At 56.9% G+C, this 17,294-nt stretch overlaps 1 protein-coding gene across 1 annotated transcript in view; it reads left to right on the top strand.

The window, feature by feature from the left end:
* LRP5 (LDL receptor related protein 5) overlaps nucleotides 1-17,294 on the top strand; it is a 67,624-nt gene that overhangs the window by 39,661 nt on the left and 10,669 nt on the right. The window contains 9 exon segments of the mRNA XM_034646608.1: nucleotides 447-631; nucleotides 2,967-3,268; nucleotides 3,271-3,310; nucleotides 4,297-4,496; nucleotides 8,949-9,157; nucleotides 10,301-10,491; nucleotides 11,077-11,286; nucleotides 13,907-14,032; nucleotides 17,078-17,294. The exon segment at nucleotides 17,078-17,294 is cut by the window's right edge and continues 17 nt beyond it. Coding sequence (XP_034502499.1) covers nucleotides 447-631; nucleotides 2,967-3,268; nucleotides 3,271-3,310; nucleotides 4,297-4,496; nucleotides 8,949-9,157; nucleotides 10,301-10,491; nucleotides 11,077-11,286; nucleotides 13,907-14,032; nucleotides 17,078-17,294 — 1,680 coding nt within the window.

Raw genomic sequence — 17,294 nt, forward strand, 5'->3', positions numbered from 1 at the left:
GATTCTTATCTTCTGCCCCTTTTGAGTAAGGGGAACGTATGTCCTGATTCGCCCACATTCATCCTGCCTTCCCCTGTCACCCTGGCATACTGTCCGGCTTAATTGGGACTTGCCTCTGACGAAAGTATGCCACCTGGAGTTCTAGTACAAGGTCATCCCGTCTGTGTCCCCGGTCTGGGTCTGTAAACGGATATGTTCGCACTTACCCTGCGGGTGAGCTGCTGTGGGAATTCAGGAGGCAGCACGGTGACAGCACCTGGAGGGGTGTTAGGGTCGTGGGGGCCTCCCAGGGTGTCACCCCGTTCCCTCTTCCTGGAGGGACGTCATCGATGCGGCTTTCTCCAGGGTACACTGGGCCATGCTGAGGACGGTGGTGATCGTGTCCCCCTGCCCTGCAGTGAGAGCGGATGCCCCTGAGCCCGCCCTGCCCTCCCTGTGTCTTCCAGCTACATCTACTGGACCGAGTGGGGTGGCAAACCCAGGATCGTGCGGGCTTTCATGGACGGGACCAACTGCATGACGCTGGTGGACAAGGTGGGTCGGGCCAATGACCTCACCATCGACTATGTGGACCAGCGTCTCTACTGGACCGACCTGGACACCAACATGATCGAGTCATCTGACATGCTGGGTGAGGGCCAGGCGGGGTCCTGCTGGGCGGGGTCCTGCTGGGCGGGGGCATCGCTGGGCTGGGGCGCCGGCTACCTTCCAGCCCCCACTGCACCGTCCCCTCTGGCCTGTGAGCCCTGAAGCCCCACAGGAAGTGTGGACACAGCCCTGGCTGCTTATCCAGTTTGTTTCCTGGGAGTTGTCACTTTCCACTCTGGTGCCCTTGCCATAGGCACGTCAACAGAGGCCCCGGAGACAGCTATTTCCTGCACAGCTAAGAAGAGCCAGGGCCCAGCTAAGCCCTGCACTGGGCCTCTAATATGGCGTAGGTTTTCACTGATGGGGAAACTGTGGCCCAGGGAGGTCATAGGATTTCCCTAAGGTCACAGAGCGCTGCCCAGACTCCAGGGCTAACACAGTTCATCTCCATCTGACTGGGGCACCTACTGTGTGCTGGGCATTATTCTCTAATCCAGTCATAGGCCGCACCCAACGTCCTGGGATTAGGTTAAAAAAAAAGAAAAATACCTCATTCCACATCTCCCACCAGTGGCGCAGGACGCGCAAATCTCGACTCTCTACTGTGGAAGGGAGTGGCCGTGCTAGCTCTCTTGGGAACCCGGTGATAGGGCTGCCCCATGTGATGGAGAGAATTTGATTTTTTGATCGCCGCTGCTGCCCCCCCTGTGATGGGTGTGGCTGTGCCCATTTTACAGGTAAGAGAACAGAGGCATAGGCTGGCTGAATGGCTTGTCCCAGGTACTGTGTGAGCAGAGCCAGAGCTGGAACCCCGGTGTCCTGGTTTCTGCTTGGGCCGGGCCACACCTGCCCTGCACGCTGCCTGCCCAGGTTTCTGAGGCCAACAGGAAGGTTTGAACGTGTCTTCAAGAGCCATGCCACCCCACAGTAAATTACGAGAGGCTGCCTGAAATAATTAAGCTCACTGACTGCCCTGGAGGGAAGACGCACTGGGGTGGAAATCAGCGCGAGCCCCGGATGCTTGCACGGCCCTGCAGACAGAGGGTGGCCACGTGCCGTGGGCCTGGCTGTCACTCTGCTCTAGCGAGCTTTCTGTTTAATGCGACAGACAGTGACGCACGGGGGCCTCACTGTGGGGGTGCGGTTCTGGCCCTGCCTCTTCCTGCGTGACCTCAGCCCCGGGCCTTAACCTACCCTGCCTCGGTTCCCTGATGCTGACGGCACCTTCCGTGCCGTGGGCAGCTGCCGTGGGCAGAACTGCGTGAGGCGGTTGGGCTGAAAGCGATACTCACCGAGGCTGATTGTTGGGGGGTCCGCTCCCGGTGCGGGGCTGGGGGCGCGTGCGTGTGTGTTTGATGGAGGCCGTTGGGGAACATCTTTATGTAATAACTGCCTTGTTTCTGGCGGTAAAATAATCAATGTCCGACATTTTTGAAGACACAGAAACACAGGAGGAAAAAGTAATTATTCATAATTTTCACCACCCCACGATAATCACTAGTGACATGTTGGCGTATTTTTTTCTAGTCTCAAAATTTTTCATTGATTTTTCTTTTTTTTTTAAGATTTTAAATAATCACTACCCCCAGTGTGGGGCTCAAACTCACGACCATTCAGTGGTTGCATGCTCCACCGACTAAGCCAGCTGGGTCCCCCTTTTAATTGATTTTTTTAATTTTAAATTTTTATTTATTTATTTGTTTGTTTGTTTTTTTAATATTTTATTTGTTTATTTGACAGACAGCCAGTGAGAGAAGGAACTCAAGCAGGGGGAGTGGGAGAGGAAGAAGCAGGCTCCCAGCAGAGCAGGGAGCCTGATGTGGGGCTCAATCCCAGGACCCCGGGATCACGCCCTGAGCTGAAGGCAGACGCTTAACGACTGAGCCACCCAGGCGCCCCATTTTTTTAAATTTTTTTAAAAAAAGATTTATTTATTTGAGAGAGAGAATGCACACACTTGAGCTTGGGAAGAGGCGGGGGAGAGAGACTCTCAAGCAGACCCCTTGCTGAGCACAGAGCCCAACACGGGACTTGATCCCAGGACTCCAGGATCATGACCTGAGCCGAAGGCAGACCTTCACCGACGGAGCCACCCAGGTGTCCCTGTCCACTCTACTACGGATGGACGTCTGGGTTGTTTCCGGCTTGTGGCTCTGTGCACATTATGGTCTGTAATTGGAGTGGACAGCACGTGTGTTTCTCTTGTGGTACAGGAGGGGACTTGCCTGCTCACAGGGCAGGCGGCCCCCAGCTGCAGTCGACCCTGCTTCTCTCCCAAAGTGGTGGAACACTTTGACTTTGCACAGGCTGCCAGGCAGCTCTGAAACAGTCGGCCCGGCCGTGTGTCACTGACGCGGTGCCCGTGCGTGTCCATGCAGGTCAGGAGCGCGTCGTGATTGCCGACGACCTCCCACACCCCTTCGGCCTGACGCAGTACAGCGATTACATCTACTGGACCGACTGGAACCTGCACAGCATCGAGAGGGCCGACAAGACCAGCGGCCGGAACCGCACCCTCATCCAGGGCCATCTGGACTTCGTGATGGACATCCTGGTGTTCCACTCCTCCCGCCAGGATGGCCTCAATGATTGCATGCACAACAACGGGCAGTGTGGGCAGCTGTGCCTCGCCATCCCTGGCGGCCACCGCTGTGGCTGTGCCTCCCACTACACCCTANTCCCCCCCCCTCCCCCCTAGCCCCCCCCAGCCGCAACTGCAGCCGTGAGTGTCTCGCGGTGCCCCCCCCCCCATTAGATCAGGCTGGCCCCAGGGCTGGGGCAGAAAGGAGGCTCTTGTCTGGAGGTACCTTGCTGTTCATGAGTGGTTGAGTAGGCTGTACACTGCATAAAGCTGCATGTGACCTGGAGCCCAGGCCTGGCTCTGTGAGTGAGGGCTCTCCCCAGTGACTGGATTTTATATCCAAGGATCCTTCTGTGGAATGTCTCAGCTGAGAGCTTGCCCCGTGTACTTGTGTCTTGATGAAGCAACAGGTCCTCTACGCAGCCTGGGTCTCCCTACTCTTGTGCTCCCTTTGGTCCTGTGGTCCCCTGGGGGCCATCACCTTGAAGGGTCACAGCAGAGATGCGGTAACCCACCTCTGGGGATGCTTGTAACTTGAGTCTCTGCTCTTGCGGCTGGCAGACCCGGGGCCATGACTTCGTTTCAAACCACCCAACTGTAATTCTCAGACAGTGGCTCTATCTCTTGCCTCCGACACATTCTCAGCAGTGCAGTTTCTGCACGTAGGCAGTTTGGCTCGCTGACACCCCCATAAAGCCCTCCCCCCACGCGTGTCAAGTTCACTTCATTCAGTTTCAGCAGGTCACGCGAGTGCACGTAGGCATACGGCAAATGATAGTTATCCAAGCAGTAAGTGCTTTATGGGACGGAGTTTGGTTTATTTACTAGCATCATCCTTCTTCTGTCTTAAGTCTTGATAATTTAAAAATGCTATTGATTTAAAAATAGTTCACACGCTTACGAAATACTGAAACAGCAGAGGCACATAGAACGTGGAGAGTAGAATCCGCCCTGCCCACCCTCAGGAAGGAGCTTTATGTCCTTCCAGAGTTTTCCCCAGTACTCCGAGTAGGTACATATGCACATCGGCCTCTCACGAGAAGGTGGAACGCCGTCCCTCCCGGCCGACCCCGTCTTGGGCTTCGGACGCTGATGCACAGCCCCCTCGTCTCTCTGCCCCATTCTAGCGCCCACCGCCTTCTTGCTGTTCAGCCAGAAATGTGCCATCAGCCGCATGATCCCCGACGACCAGCACAGCCCAGACCTCATCCTGCCACTGCACGGGCTGAGGAACGTCAAGGCCATCGACTATGACCCACTGGACAAGTTCATCTACTGGGTGGATGGGCGCCAAAACATTAAGCGGGCCAAGGACGACGGGACCCAGGCAAGTGTACCTGTTGGGGGACACGGGGACACTCCCGCGAGGAGCTCACCCGTTTCCAGACTGCCACCCCCTTTTGCTTAGCAGGGGAGTGCCAACAGAGCACGGCTTGCGTCAACCACGACCTGGGCTCTAATTACGCCATCCCAGGGTATAATCCTGAGCAGCGTGAAACCCTTAGATTGTGATTATATGTAGAAATGGGATTTTTTTTTTCTTTCCACAGTGGTTTTGTGCCAGGCTAGTTGGTGTTGGTTATTCTGGATTTATTCTTAGTTCATTGGACTTGTAGAGTCAGTTTTGCTATAATGCAACACATACATTCCTAAACCCCACCACACCGTGCTGAATCACAGTAAAACCGCGGGGCTGTGGGACAAGGGCGCGAGGCGCACAGCGCTCAGGACTCACGGTCAGGGACACGTGAAGAAAACATAGGGACCTCATAGATACAGGTGCACCTTTCCGCATATGTAAATGATTCAAGACAAAACTAACGACCTTGAAGAGACCTGAAGCTGGCCGAGGTGTGGGGCCGGAGGGCTGCAGCTATGGGTTTGTGTGAACTGGCGGGAGGTGGCCTGTCTGAGGTGGGGCAGGGAGTTACACGCGCACGTGCGCAGGTGTGGCTCGTGGCACACGGGAGGCGGAGGGCGCTGGAGGGGTTCCCACGTGGTTCGCGGGGTGCTGTGGGCCGTCCTCGCGTTCCCCTAGCGTTTCTCACGGATGGAATTGTGCGTTGGCAAATGCAAAATCCGTGTTAGGCTCAGACTGACCCCGGTGAATCGCTGCCCAGAACAAGCACGAGTTTTCCCAAAATGCTTCTTGTAGCAGAACTGACTGCTTTCGTGTTAGGTTTCGGTGGCCTGTTCCACATAGGACATTGTCACGGCAGCCTTGGGGCCCACTCGGGGTCTCCATGTGGCTGTGGCCAGCGTCCCGTTAGTGTGGCATTCACCGACATGGCTGGCTCATCCTGCCAGTTTCCGAGGACCCCTTTTACAGAAGGTACAGAACCCAGTGCTCCCTTTCTCTGTGGTGTGGTCAGGGTAGGACCTTACATCATCATGGTGGAAGCTTGGTGCTGTTACAAGACGACGCAGAGAAATGTGCCAGTGGAGACTTCTAGGTGATTTTTGTGTCTGCCAAGTTCCCTTGGCTGTTCTCCACCCTGACCTGGGTGCCAGCGCTGTTTGTCCGGCTTGGGCCTTGGTTCCGACAGAGCTCCAGAGACAGCACAGCGTTGACAAGCCGTCCCCTGCGGTCTGTGTTCTTGGTTGGTGATAAAAGTCCCAGCTGAGTCTGGACAGCTGCGGTGTCTNGGGGGGGGGGGGGGGGGGGCAGAGCCTGGTGGAATGGTGGGAATGCGTTCCTTTCATCCCTTCCCACGCAGGTGACAGTCACATGCAGTGCTTTGGAGGATGGGAAGTGTGAATTGATGGCTCGTGGCTTCCCTGCCGAGGAAGGTACTGGGCGCAAATTGCCTTAACGTCTCATCAAGAGGTGTTCTTTCCTGGTGTCCTGCAAAAGCAGGGAGAAACTTTGAAGGAAAAGTCCTTTAGGGACACCTTCTGGGTTTCTACTTAATTTGGGAAACATCTGTTTCTCTCCCTGTGAGTCTAGCTAAGCTCCACCCTCTGGTGGCTTTGATCCTTCATTAGAGGGACATCTTACCCCCAAAGATGAGGTTTCATTTTATATATTTATTTCTAAAGATTTTATTTATTAGAGAGAGAGAGAGCGAGTGCACACGTGGAGGGAGAGGGAGAAGCAGGCTCTCTGCTGAGCAGGGAGCCCGACATGGGACTCAATCCCAGGACCCTGGGATCATGACCTGAGCCAAAGGCAGACGTTTAACCGACTGAGCCACCCAGGTGCGCCCTCCCCCCGGCCTAGGGATGCTGTTTTAAATTATCATCTACTTGACTAAACTGTTTTTCCAGTAAACTTTTTTTTATTATAGTAAACATAACGTTGGGATGCCTGGGTGGCTGTCGGTTGAGTGTCTGCCTTCGGCTCAGGGTCCTGGGAGCGAGTCCCGCATCCGGTTTCTTGCTTAGCGGGAGCCTGCTTCTCCCTCTGCTGCTCCCCCTGCTTGTGCGCTCTCCCTCTCTCTGGCAAATAAGTAAAAAAAATTTTTTTAAAGATTTTATTTATTTATTCGACAGAGATAGAGACAGCCAGCGAGAGAGAGAACACAAGCAAGGGGGAGTGGGAGAGGAAGAAGCAGGCTCCCAGCGGAGGAGCCTGATGTGGGGCTCAATCCCAGAACGCTGGGATCACGCCCTGAGCCGAAGGCAGACGCTTAACCGCTGTGCCACCCAGGCGCCCCATAAGTAAAATTTTTAAAAAAGCTTTAAAAAAATATACATAACATAAAATCTGCCGTTTTAACCATTTTCAAGTATACAGCTCAGTGGTGCTAAGTACACTCACATCGTCACACCGCTGTCACCACCGACCATCTCCAGAGCTCTGTCATCTTCATCTTCCCACACTGGAAGTCTGTCCCCACTAAACACTCGCTCCCTTCCCCCCTCCCCCAGCCCTCGGCCACCACCCTTCTACTTTCTGTCTCTATGAATTTGATTTTTCTAAGCACTTCATGTAAGTGGGACCCTGCAGTATTCATCTCTTTGTGTCTGGCCTCTCCCACTCAGCATAACGTCCTCAAGTTTCATCCGTATCATGGCAGGTGTCAGAATGTCCTTCCTCTTAAGGCAGAAAATACTCCACGGTGTGGACGGACCACAGTTTGCTTCTGGGTCCATCCACTGATGGACCCTGGGTCTTCGGGCTGTCATGACTACGTGCTGTGGACACTCCCACGTGGCTAGGGGCTGCTTGGTACTGGTGAGGAGGGAGGGGTGTTGATTGTGGTGTCGAATAGGGTTCTATTAAGGAATTCTGCATTTGCATAAGTATTGTTACTGACATTAAAGTTGGAGTTTGGGTTTTATAACTGGCCGGTCGTTACAGTCCATCTGCTTGAGGAGAGGTGTGGGCAGTGTGTCGCCTCATGCCGCGTGCATTTCACAGCTGGTTGTTCCGATGACCGGTGTCCCAAAGACTGGTTGCATGCCCGGCCCTCGCAGACCCGCCCTCCCCGGGAGCCTGATTGCTACGAGGGCCGGCTGGAATCTTGCTTCACTCCCAGCCGGGCACTTGCTCTGCACTGTGGTCTTTGGCCAGAGTCTATGGCTTTTGGGAAAAGAATGTGCCCAGTCGGAGCTGACGCTTGGCTCCCAGAGCCCCCAGCTCTTGGGGAAGTGGATGTTGTTAACCTGCAGAGACACACGGCCCTTTAAATCAGTGCTTTGTGTTCAGACGTGAGTCACACACTTCTGGCTGCCCAGTGGGACAGGACCAGAAGCTGCTGTTCGTGTGTGTGGGGGGGTGGTGGCCCTTTCCATCTGGGTTTGAGAGGCTAGGCCTGGTGAAGGGGCTTCTTTCTGGCCGCAAGCCCCTTCTTGCACCAGGAGACTTTGTTTTGACTGCTCACTGGAGATCGGTGAAGTTTGCAGTGACCTCTTAGCAGATCATCGTCCCAATGACACCCTTCTCAGAGGAAGGGGCTTTTCATCCAAACCACAGGGAGCAGCTCTGTGAAGCCCACTTTGCCCCGGGTCGTATCGCCTGAGAATCTAAACAGAGTCTTTCGCGGGTAACCCAAGGGGCCCAGATCCACCAGGGAGTCAGGCTTCTGGCTGGTAAGGGAGATGAGGGTGACATGGGGCTCCCCCCTCCTCCTGCAGCATTTCGTGAAACAAGGTATCCTGTGCCGGTAGCTCCGAGAGTCAGGGCTCAACCCCGAGGTGCCGCGGATGGCTGAGAGTCAGGCGGAGTTCTCCGGGGAGACTCCCAGGGCAGAGACCCAGGGTGTGGACAGTACCCCTGGCGAGAGGGGCATTTGGCCTCTCGCTCTGGAGATGCAGTGTGTGTCACCCCCCCTACCCCGAGCCGGGCCCGCACCCCTGGCCTCTCCCTCGGGGAAGATGGCTGCGAGGGGTGCACTTCTGTTCTATACACCTATTGTCCCGGTACCCTAAATGTAAAAATAACAAGGTTTGAAGGTCTACTTCCAAAAGCCTGAGTCCAAGACAATAGGCAAGGAGAGAAAAGATGTCTCGAGAAGGAGGCTGTGGTCCTGGGCTGCCTGTGGAGCCACAGGCGGCCCTTCTGTGGGGCAGGAACAGCACCGGAGGGCGTGGGAGCTGACAGCCTGCTGCGAACGTGTGGGTGGGTGGGCTGGAGATCCGAGCTCACGGCCGAGAGCCCTGCCAGGAGCTGCTGCCTGGTCAGATTCCCTCTCAAGCAGGCGTGTGGTGCGCGCTGATCCGACGGGGAGGGGCCCCAGACAGGGCTGGAGTCTCGACTTGCCGTCTGGACTCAGGCACCGAGGCCTCTGCCCTCCCGTGATGTCTGTAGCCAAGGCTCGTCTCTTCCTTTTTACAGCCCTTCGTTTTGACCTCTCCAAGCCAGAGCCAAAACCCGGACAGGCAGCCCCACGATCTCAGCATCGACATCTATAGCCGGACGCTGTTCTGGACGTGTGAGGCTACCAACACCATCAACGTCCACCGGCTGAACGGAGACGCCATGGGTGTGGTGCTCCGTGGGGACCGCGACAAGCCGCGGGCCATCGTCGTCAACGCCGAGCGAGGGTGCGAGGCCGAGGGGTGGGCGGGCACCGCAGTGCGGGGCTCTGCACCCCAGCGGGGAGACACAGGAAGGATAGAAGTCTTAGTTCATAGGTTTTGTACCATCCCTATCAAATCTGAACCCAATGCAAAAATCCCTTCCAGAGCATCCCAGCTGATGGCTGTTTATTCACTTGCATACGTCCCATCACAGGGAGCTCACTACTTCTTCTGGCACAGCCTCAACTCCTGGGAGCTTCCTTCTTCCATGAAGATGTAGGCAGACTGGGAGGGTCCCAAACGGAATAACGAGGTCAAGAGGGAGGCCGAGAGCCACATGACATAAAGCTCGGAAATAAAGCTAGTCATGTGAAGGTTTGGGGACGGGCGGCAGGCGCACGACAGGCCACTTTCAGGTACCTACAGGGCTGCCACCAGGTGGGGCTCAGACATGGGGAGGCACCGCTTGAGGGAACGCATTCCTGGGGACAGCTCGTGGGAACACAGGTCCTGGACCAGGCAGACCCAAGGTTGGAACCTGACCCCATCACTTACTGCCCTTGTGACCTTGGGCACGTGATGCAAGCTCAGGGATCGGAGGATGATGGTGGTGTCAGTCCCTGTGGCACACAAGGGCTCAGGGAGCACAAGCCTAGTTATTTTAGGTGGCTCTTAGCAACCTGATGAGTCCCCCTTGAGGCCGGCCTCCACGGAGGCAGGGACTTCTTAGCCAGCGTGCATGTCAGTCCTCGAGGCTGTCACAACAAATGATTACCAGCCGGGCAGTTAAAAGAACAGAGGATTGTCCTTTCACGATTCCAGGGGCCAGAAGTCTAAAGTCAAGTGTCAGCAGGACTGTGCCCCCTTGGGCGGCTCTGCGGGGACCCTTCCTTGTCTCTCTTCCAGCTTCCGGGGGGCTCTAGGTGTGGACCAGATGGCCTTACCTTGATTCTTAATGGTATCTACAAAGACTCAGTTTCCAATTAAGATCACATTCTGAGCTCTGGGTAGATACGAATTCTCGGGGGAGACACTATTCAACCCCATATAGCCGTGGGGGCCAGCCCTGCCGGGTCCGGGACTACCCTGCCGGGTCCGGGACTACTCTGTGTGGCCGTGGAGACGGCAGGTCGTGACACCCGTCCTTCACCTGCCCCCCTCCCGCAGGTACCTGTACTTCACCAACATGCAGGACCGTGCGGCCAAGATCGAGCGAGCCGCCCTGGACGGCACCGAGCGTGAGGTCCTCTTCACCACCGGCCTCATCCGGCCCGTGGCCCTCGTGGTGGACAACAGGCTGGGCAAGCTCTTCTGGGTGGACGCAGACCTGAAGCGCATCGAAAGCTGTGACCTGTCAGGTATGTGATTCGGGGCGCCCCAGGGGTCGAGTCCCCCAGCGACCCACAGGTCTGACCTTCCCCGGGCCAGCCGGCCTCCCTGGTCATCAGTAACGCTGGCACCAGCTGCCATGTTTGTCAGGGGTCTGTTTTGGGTGGGCCTTGTGCTGGGGCTTTGTGTCCACCGCGTACAGTCCCTGCTAAATGTTCCAGACAAAGGTCCTGAATGATCCCCATGTGGTATGGCAGAAGAGGAGTCTCAGAGAGGGTGGGTGACCTGCCCAGGGACCCACAGCGCGGGCTGGGGCAGGAGTCTGACCCCGCTGCCTCTAGCACCCCCACGCTTGTAGCTGCCCCGAGGGGCTTTTCTTCCATGCGTGGGGTGCGGGGGGAGGGGCTGGCCCAGGGGGAGGCAGCCCAGATGGGAGCAGGGCTGTCTGAGGGCTGGTTGCAGATCGGCCCGCTTCCGGGGAGGCTGCTCTAGCTCCCAGGCCTGGCCAGAGCGTACAACCCCCCGGGGTCCCTGGCAGCCCTCTGTTCTGAGCTGAGCATGGGCTGAGCTGGGGGGGTCAGCAGCCCCTCGGGGGGCACTTGTCCCACTTGCAGGGGCCAACCGCCTGACCCTGGAGGATGCCAACATCGTGCAGCCCGTGGGCCTGACCGTGCTGGGCAAGCACCTCTACTGGATTGACCGGCAGCAGCAGATGATCGAGCGTGTGGAGAAGACCACCGGGGACAAGCGGACACGAGTCCAGGGCCGAGTCGCCCACCTGACGGGCATCCACGCCGTGGAGGATGTCAGCCTAGAGGAGTTCTGTACGTGGCAGGGGGGGTTGTGGGCAAGTGCCCGACGGGAGGGTGGGCATCTGTGCAGAGCCCCGAACCGACCCCTCGGAGTGAGTAGGGGGCTGGCCAGGGTGAGGGCTGCGGGACGGACGGGCTGTTGGCCGACGGGCCTCGCTGCCCCTCCGTCTCAGCAGTGGAGCCGCGTCTGACCTCCCCCTCTACCACCAGCTGGACAAGCTGCTCTGCTTTTCGGGGCTCCCGTGATTAGTGATTAGATTCACGTACCTTGGAATTAGTAGCCCTTTTGATTAACTCCCGCTCAACTCATGAGTAGCCTCGCTGCCATCTGCAAAACCCCTTTGCCGCGCACGGTAACAAAAGCACGGGCGCGACGGTTCGTTGCATCCACTGTGCGGGGGATCAGGCTGGGGACTGTGATTTGGATTCTACTTACAACAGTCTAGGCTGCGCCCAACGGCGGGGAAGGAGGGACCCCTACCCTTGGGAACTCTTGTTCCTCCGTATATGGCTAGAGATGGATATAGGAGTGTGTGTGTGTGTGTGTGTCTGTCTATGTGTGTCTATCTGCCCACTCTGTTCGGTAAATAGACCCCGGCTGCCAGCTGGGTGCTTGCTGCTGGGACAGAGCGGTGAGCAGGGCCATCACTGCCCTGTCCTGTCCAGCTACCTCCAAGCTGCCCATATTCGAGGCCCTGCGGGTGCCCCACCTGCCTGCCTCACGGGGGCCCCTCACCCTCCCTGGCCGTGTGTGTCCCCTCCCCAGAGTCCCTGTCTCTGATCGCCTTTCCTGTCCTGCTCTGAGTGACTCCTGCTAATTCTTGGCTCCCGCTTGGCTCAAGTGTCATGTTCTCAGTGGATAAGCTTCTCTCTTGAGCTGGGGGCGTCCCCTCTGATGAATCGGTCACTTCTGTGTTGACTGCTGAGTGGCTGGTTTCTGGCCTTGTGGGTTCTTGGCCGGGTCCTGGATAAGTGAGGCTGCTGGGTAAGTGGCTTCCAGATCGGTCAGGTGCCTGATGGATGTGGGTCATGGTGCCTGAGTTTCCCTGGACCCTTGTACCATTCTCAGTGAAGCCATGGATTCCTGGGTGTCACAGCCTTGAGAACTGCTGGCCCGTGGTCAGAATGGTGAACTTTGAGCCCGCAAACATCCAGTCCTGCTGGTGTTGGCACAAAGCCCAGCCTGCCGACCAGCAGCTCCTTGGACCTGAGGGGGTGGGAGAACCAGGAAATGTTTAACAAACAGGGATGAGGTTGGAGACTGGGGCGTCCCTGTGAGTGCTAATGCCCAATGTCTAGAGTGACGTGGAGAGGCCTCTGGTTTTGGGTGAGGGTGGGAGATCCCTGAGTGAACTCTCCTGTGTTGGTCTGGGACATGGGGCACCCAACCTGGTTACTCACGAAATTCTACAGCTCAGCTCTAAACCACGGCTGGCGCTCCATGGCCCCTGGGCCCCATCTGGGCATCACCTGATTTTGTAAATAAAGCTTTATTGGCACACAGCCACGCCCATTGGTTTATGAGCCACGCATGGCCGCCTTTGTATGTCAGTTGGCAGACTCGTGACAGATGGTCTAGCCCGTCAAGCCAAAACTATTTACTTTCTTGTTTATAGAAAAAGTGTGCCAACCCCTCTCCAAACCATGGCTTCTGTCACTCTAAGCACTTAATCCCCGAGGTTGAAGCAGGGCACTGGGTTTTCTGCGGGGCTGGGGCTGCGGGTCATGCTTTCTCTCATTTCCTCTCACCTGACGGAGGCCCCCACGCTCCCAGCCTTCTTCCTGTGGGTCAGGTGTTGGTTAATTCAGTTCATTGAACTGAAAACTGCAAACTCCCTGGGGATTCGCTGTCCTGCTATTTAGCCCCGCGCGTCTTAGCTTCCTGTGGTGGCCGTAACAGATCGCCACAGACCGGGTGACTCAACGCAGCGCAAGTGTCTTCTCCTGCAGGCTGGAGGCCAGACGTCCGAGATCAAGGTGGCAGCGGGCTGCACCCCTTCTGGAGGCTGTGGGTTTGGACGGCTCACTGCCCCTTCCGTTTGTGGTGGTGGCAGGTGCTCCTTGCGACCACAGGCCTCCAGGCTCTGCCTTTGTCACCACACAGACTCCTCCCCTTTGTCTGTGTCTGTGTCTGCGTCTGGACCTCCCCTGTGGTCTTTTAGAAGGACACCTGTTGTTGGATTTAGGGCCCACCCAGAAAATCCAGGATGATCTCCTCTCCGGATCCCTAACTTGATTACATCTGTGCAGACCCTTTTTCCAAATAAAGTCACATTCACAGATTCCAGGCATGAGGACGTGGATGTGTGGGGACCATCACCCAACCCACTGCACCATGAGAGACAGGCAGTGCAGAGCGGTGGTTGTGGGCGCAGCGGGAGCTGGTGCAGACGGGCCAGGGGGTGATGTGAGTGCTTTCGGCCTCCGTGTTCCTGTCCGTAAAATGCACGGCAGAGGAAGTACACTCTGTAGGCTGCCCTGGGAATTAAGTGGGACGATGAGTAGGGGCCTGGCCCACGGAAGCACCCCATTCTTCTGAGTTCTCGCCTGGCCCTTGTTTCCAGCACCCCCTGGGCTGCAGCCCTGAGGTGAGAGGCAGAGCCTGACCCCCTCCCTCTTTTTGTCTCCACAGCGGCCCACCCGTGTGCCCGGGACAACGGCGGCTGCTCTCACATCTGCATTGCCAAGGGTGACGGGACACCACGGTGCTCATGCCCGGTCCACCTCGTGCTCCTGCAGAACCTGCTGACCTGTGGTGGTAGGTGGGACCTCGGCACTTTCTCCTGGGATGCTGGGCCCCCCGTCGGCCAGGTCTCTGCCCAGCCTCCTTTTAAAATCACAGTCATGGTGGCATCCAGCCTCCAGGGCCAACTCTCTTCATCTGCCCTCCTTTTCCAGTGTATGCATTCGGGGCTGTGAATGGCCCTCAAAATACTGCTTTTGCTGCATCCTACAAATTTTGATAAGTTCTATTTTCTTCCATTAGCTTAAATTGTTTTAACGTTTCTCCTAAGACCTTCTTTGGCTCCTGAGTTACTTAGAAGTGTGTTGTTTTAATATCAAAATAGTTGGGGATTTCCCAGCTATCTCTCTGTGACTGATTTCTAGTTTAAAGATTTATTTATTTTTATTTGAGAGAGAGAGAGAGAGTGCAAGTAGAGGGAGGGGCAGAGGGAGAGAGAGAATCCCTGCTGAGCACGGAGCCTGACGTGGGGCTGGATCCCAGGACCCTGAGCCCAAATCAAGAGCTGGTTGTTTAACCAACTGAGCCACCCAGGAGCCCTTGATTTCTAGTTCAGTTTCACTGTGGTCGGAGAGCACTGTATGATTTCTAGCCTCTTGGCTTTGTTCAGGTGTGTATTATGACCCAGCCTGTGGCCTTTCTTGGTGACTGTTCCGTGTCAGCTTGAGAAAGACGTGTCATCTCCTGTTGGGGGAAGTGTTCTGTGGACATCAGTTAGATCCAGTTGATGATGGTGTTGTTCAGACCGTCTGTGTCCCTCCTGACTGCCCGTGAGCTCTCAGTTACTGGCGGGGGTGTTGAATTCTCCAATAGTGGGCTTGTCTGTTTCTCTTTGTAATTTTGTCTTCTCTCTGTCCTTCCATCCTTGATCCTCTTCTTCCCCTAAAGCTGAGTGGGGAGTGGTCAAGAATGTAAGCTTTGGGGTCAGACAGACCTGGTTCAGATCCTAGCTCTACCACCTCCCAGCTGAGCGACCCCGGGCTGGTCACTTGCCCTCTCTGAGCCTCCACTTCCTCTTCCGTGGAATGGAGAGGTCGAGAGCACCTACCTCGGAGTTGCTGTGGTATTATGTAACGAGCACTTTTGCATGATCTGACATGTGGCACACAGAACTGCCAGCTGCTATTAGTTGTGGGACACTGGGCAGTCCTAATAAAAAGTGATAGTATCATCGCTGTGAGGAAGCCCAAATCCCAGGGCTTCCTCTATGCTGCCCCCAGTGGCCCCCAGGTGACATTGGATCCTCACATCTCCCCTTCTCTGTGACCTCAGAGGCTGGTTTTAATCCTGTCCCTTTTCTGCCTATCCTCGCCCCTTACGGCACCCACACTGCGTCCTGCGCACAGCAGATGCTCAGCACGTGCCCGTCAGTACGTGGATGCCTGTTCTCGGCTCGCCTTGCCCCTGGAGCTCGGGGTAGGACCATAGGGCCTGTCCTTCTGGAGCTTTCTACGGCCCTGCCTTACACTGCAAACCCCAGAGGGCTTTGCCTAAAGCCGAGGGGACATTTTGTGGCTGTCCCTGGTGGGGGCCACCTTGACCCTTCTGAACTTATTCATGGCTTTCTTCCAAGTTCCAGCCCCAGGGCTCACATGGTTTTGTGGCCTGAGTGGCACTGACTCCCACAGATGTCTAGGCTGCCCTGGCAAAGAGGGGACTGCACAGAGCGCTCAGTTCTCCCTTGGACCCCAGCCCTGGGCCTCTACCTGAACGACGTGCCCCCTCTGTCCCTTCCCCACCCCCGCCTTGGGCCCTTCAGACTTGTGGATGCCTGGCTACTTCTCTGGGGAGAGCACAGAAGCATAAGAGCTGGGACGGGTTCTTAGGGGTGACGTAGGCCCTCGTACCTCACAAAGTGGCAGGAGCCAGACGGCGGAAGGTGCAGTCACGTGCTTCAGCATTCTCAGTGGCGCACCACTAAAGCTGTTTGAGCCCTTCCCGAGCCAGGCACGGCCACGCACACCCACGCTTACCTTGCTATCCTCTGAGGAGCGTGGGACGTAGTGTGGCTGCTTCTGTGTTAGGGATGAGGGAACGGAGGCTCTGGGAGGTTGGGGAGTTCGTCTGGTTGTGCAAAGTTGCCGAGGGGAGTCTCGGTTCAACCCCAGACCTGTCCAACTCCCACTCAGCCCCACCCTGCTCCCAACTGAGTCCTGGCTGGGACTTGGCCTGCACTGAGGAAGGTGGACATGAGGAGTGGAGCGACTGGCCATGGTCACCTGGGAGGAGGTGGCCCCAGGTCTCCCGTCTCCTGCTCACCCAGTTCCCCACCTTCAGGTGACTGCCTCCACCAACAGCCTTCCTACCCCCCTTGCACCCTCCCACCATGGTGTCCTCACTCTCCTGCCTCTCCTTAGCCTGCTCCTCAGCGAGGTGCCCAGCAGGTCCTCTACCAACCCCCCGCTGTATCTGTGGGTGCGCTGGTCACCCGCAGAGTCCCAGCCCGACTGCTCCAGCTGCCCCAGACCTGGAACAGGCGCCAATGCCAAGCACCTGCTTTCTGACCCTCCGTCTCCCAAGGGCTGTGCGTGTGTCGTGTGTGTGCGTGTGCACACCGTGGCTGCTCAGATGTGGCCAGGTGGGCATGGGTACATACTCTACACTACATGGGCAGCCCAGCCTGGGACCCCAGGTGCGCAAAGGCAGGGCTCCAGTGGGCACCCCAGACACCCAGCCCAGTGCCTGGAGTGAGGAGATGGAGACTGAGGAGGCACCGGGTCTGTCCTGGCTTCTCTGTGGTCAGGGCCGAGTTTCTAGCGAAGAGCGTTTTCTGTTCAACTTGGTGCAGCACCTTCTGCTTAAAGCTCGGTTTCCATTCAGCACCCTTTCCCCACAGTTTAAAAAAAAAGCAACAAAGAAGATTCGTGCCTCCTTTCAGCAAACATTTATGACCCCACCTTCATCTTTCGCTGGGGCTAGAGGCGGGACAGCGACAGGTCACCCTGCCCTGTGTACCGTGTGGGTACAGCGCAGCGATGGAGCTGAACCGTCTCCTGCTCGGAGGCCCAGCAGCGCGTGGCCCCGCGGGGCGGGGCGTGATGGTGTCCGTGTTCTCCGCAGAGCCTCCCACCTGCTCCCCGGACCAGTTCGCGTGTGCCACCGGGGAGATCGACTGCATCCCCGGGGCCTGGCGCTGCGATGGCTTCCCCGAGTGTGACGACCAGAGCGACGAGGAGGGCTGCCCGGTATGCTCGGCCGCCCAGTTCCCCTGCGCGCGGGGCCAGTGCGTGGACCTGCGCCTGCGCTGCGACGGCGAGGCCGACTGCCAGGACCGCTC

This window comes from Ailuropoda melanoleuca, chromosome 16, assembly GCF_002007445.2.
Source record: "Ailuropoda melanoleuca isolate Jingjing chromosome 16, ASM200744v2, whole genome shotgun sequence".
Lineage (NCBI taxonomy): Eukaryota > Metazoa > Chordata > Mammalia > Carnivora > Ursidae > Ailuropoda > Ailuropoda melanoleuca.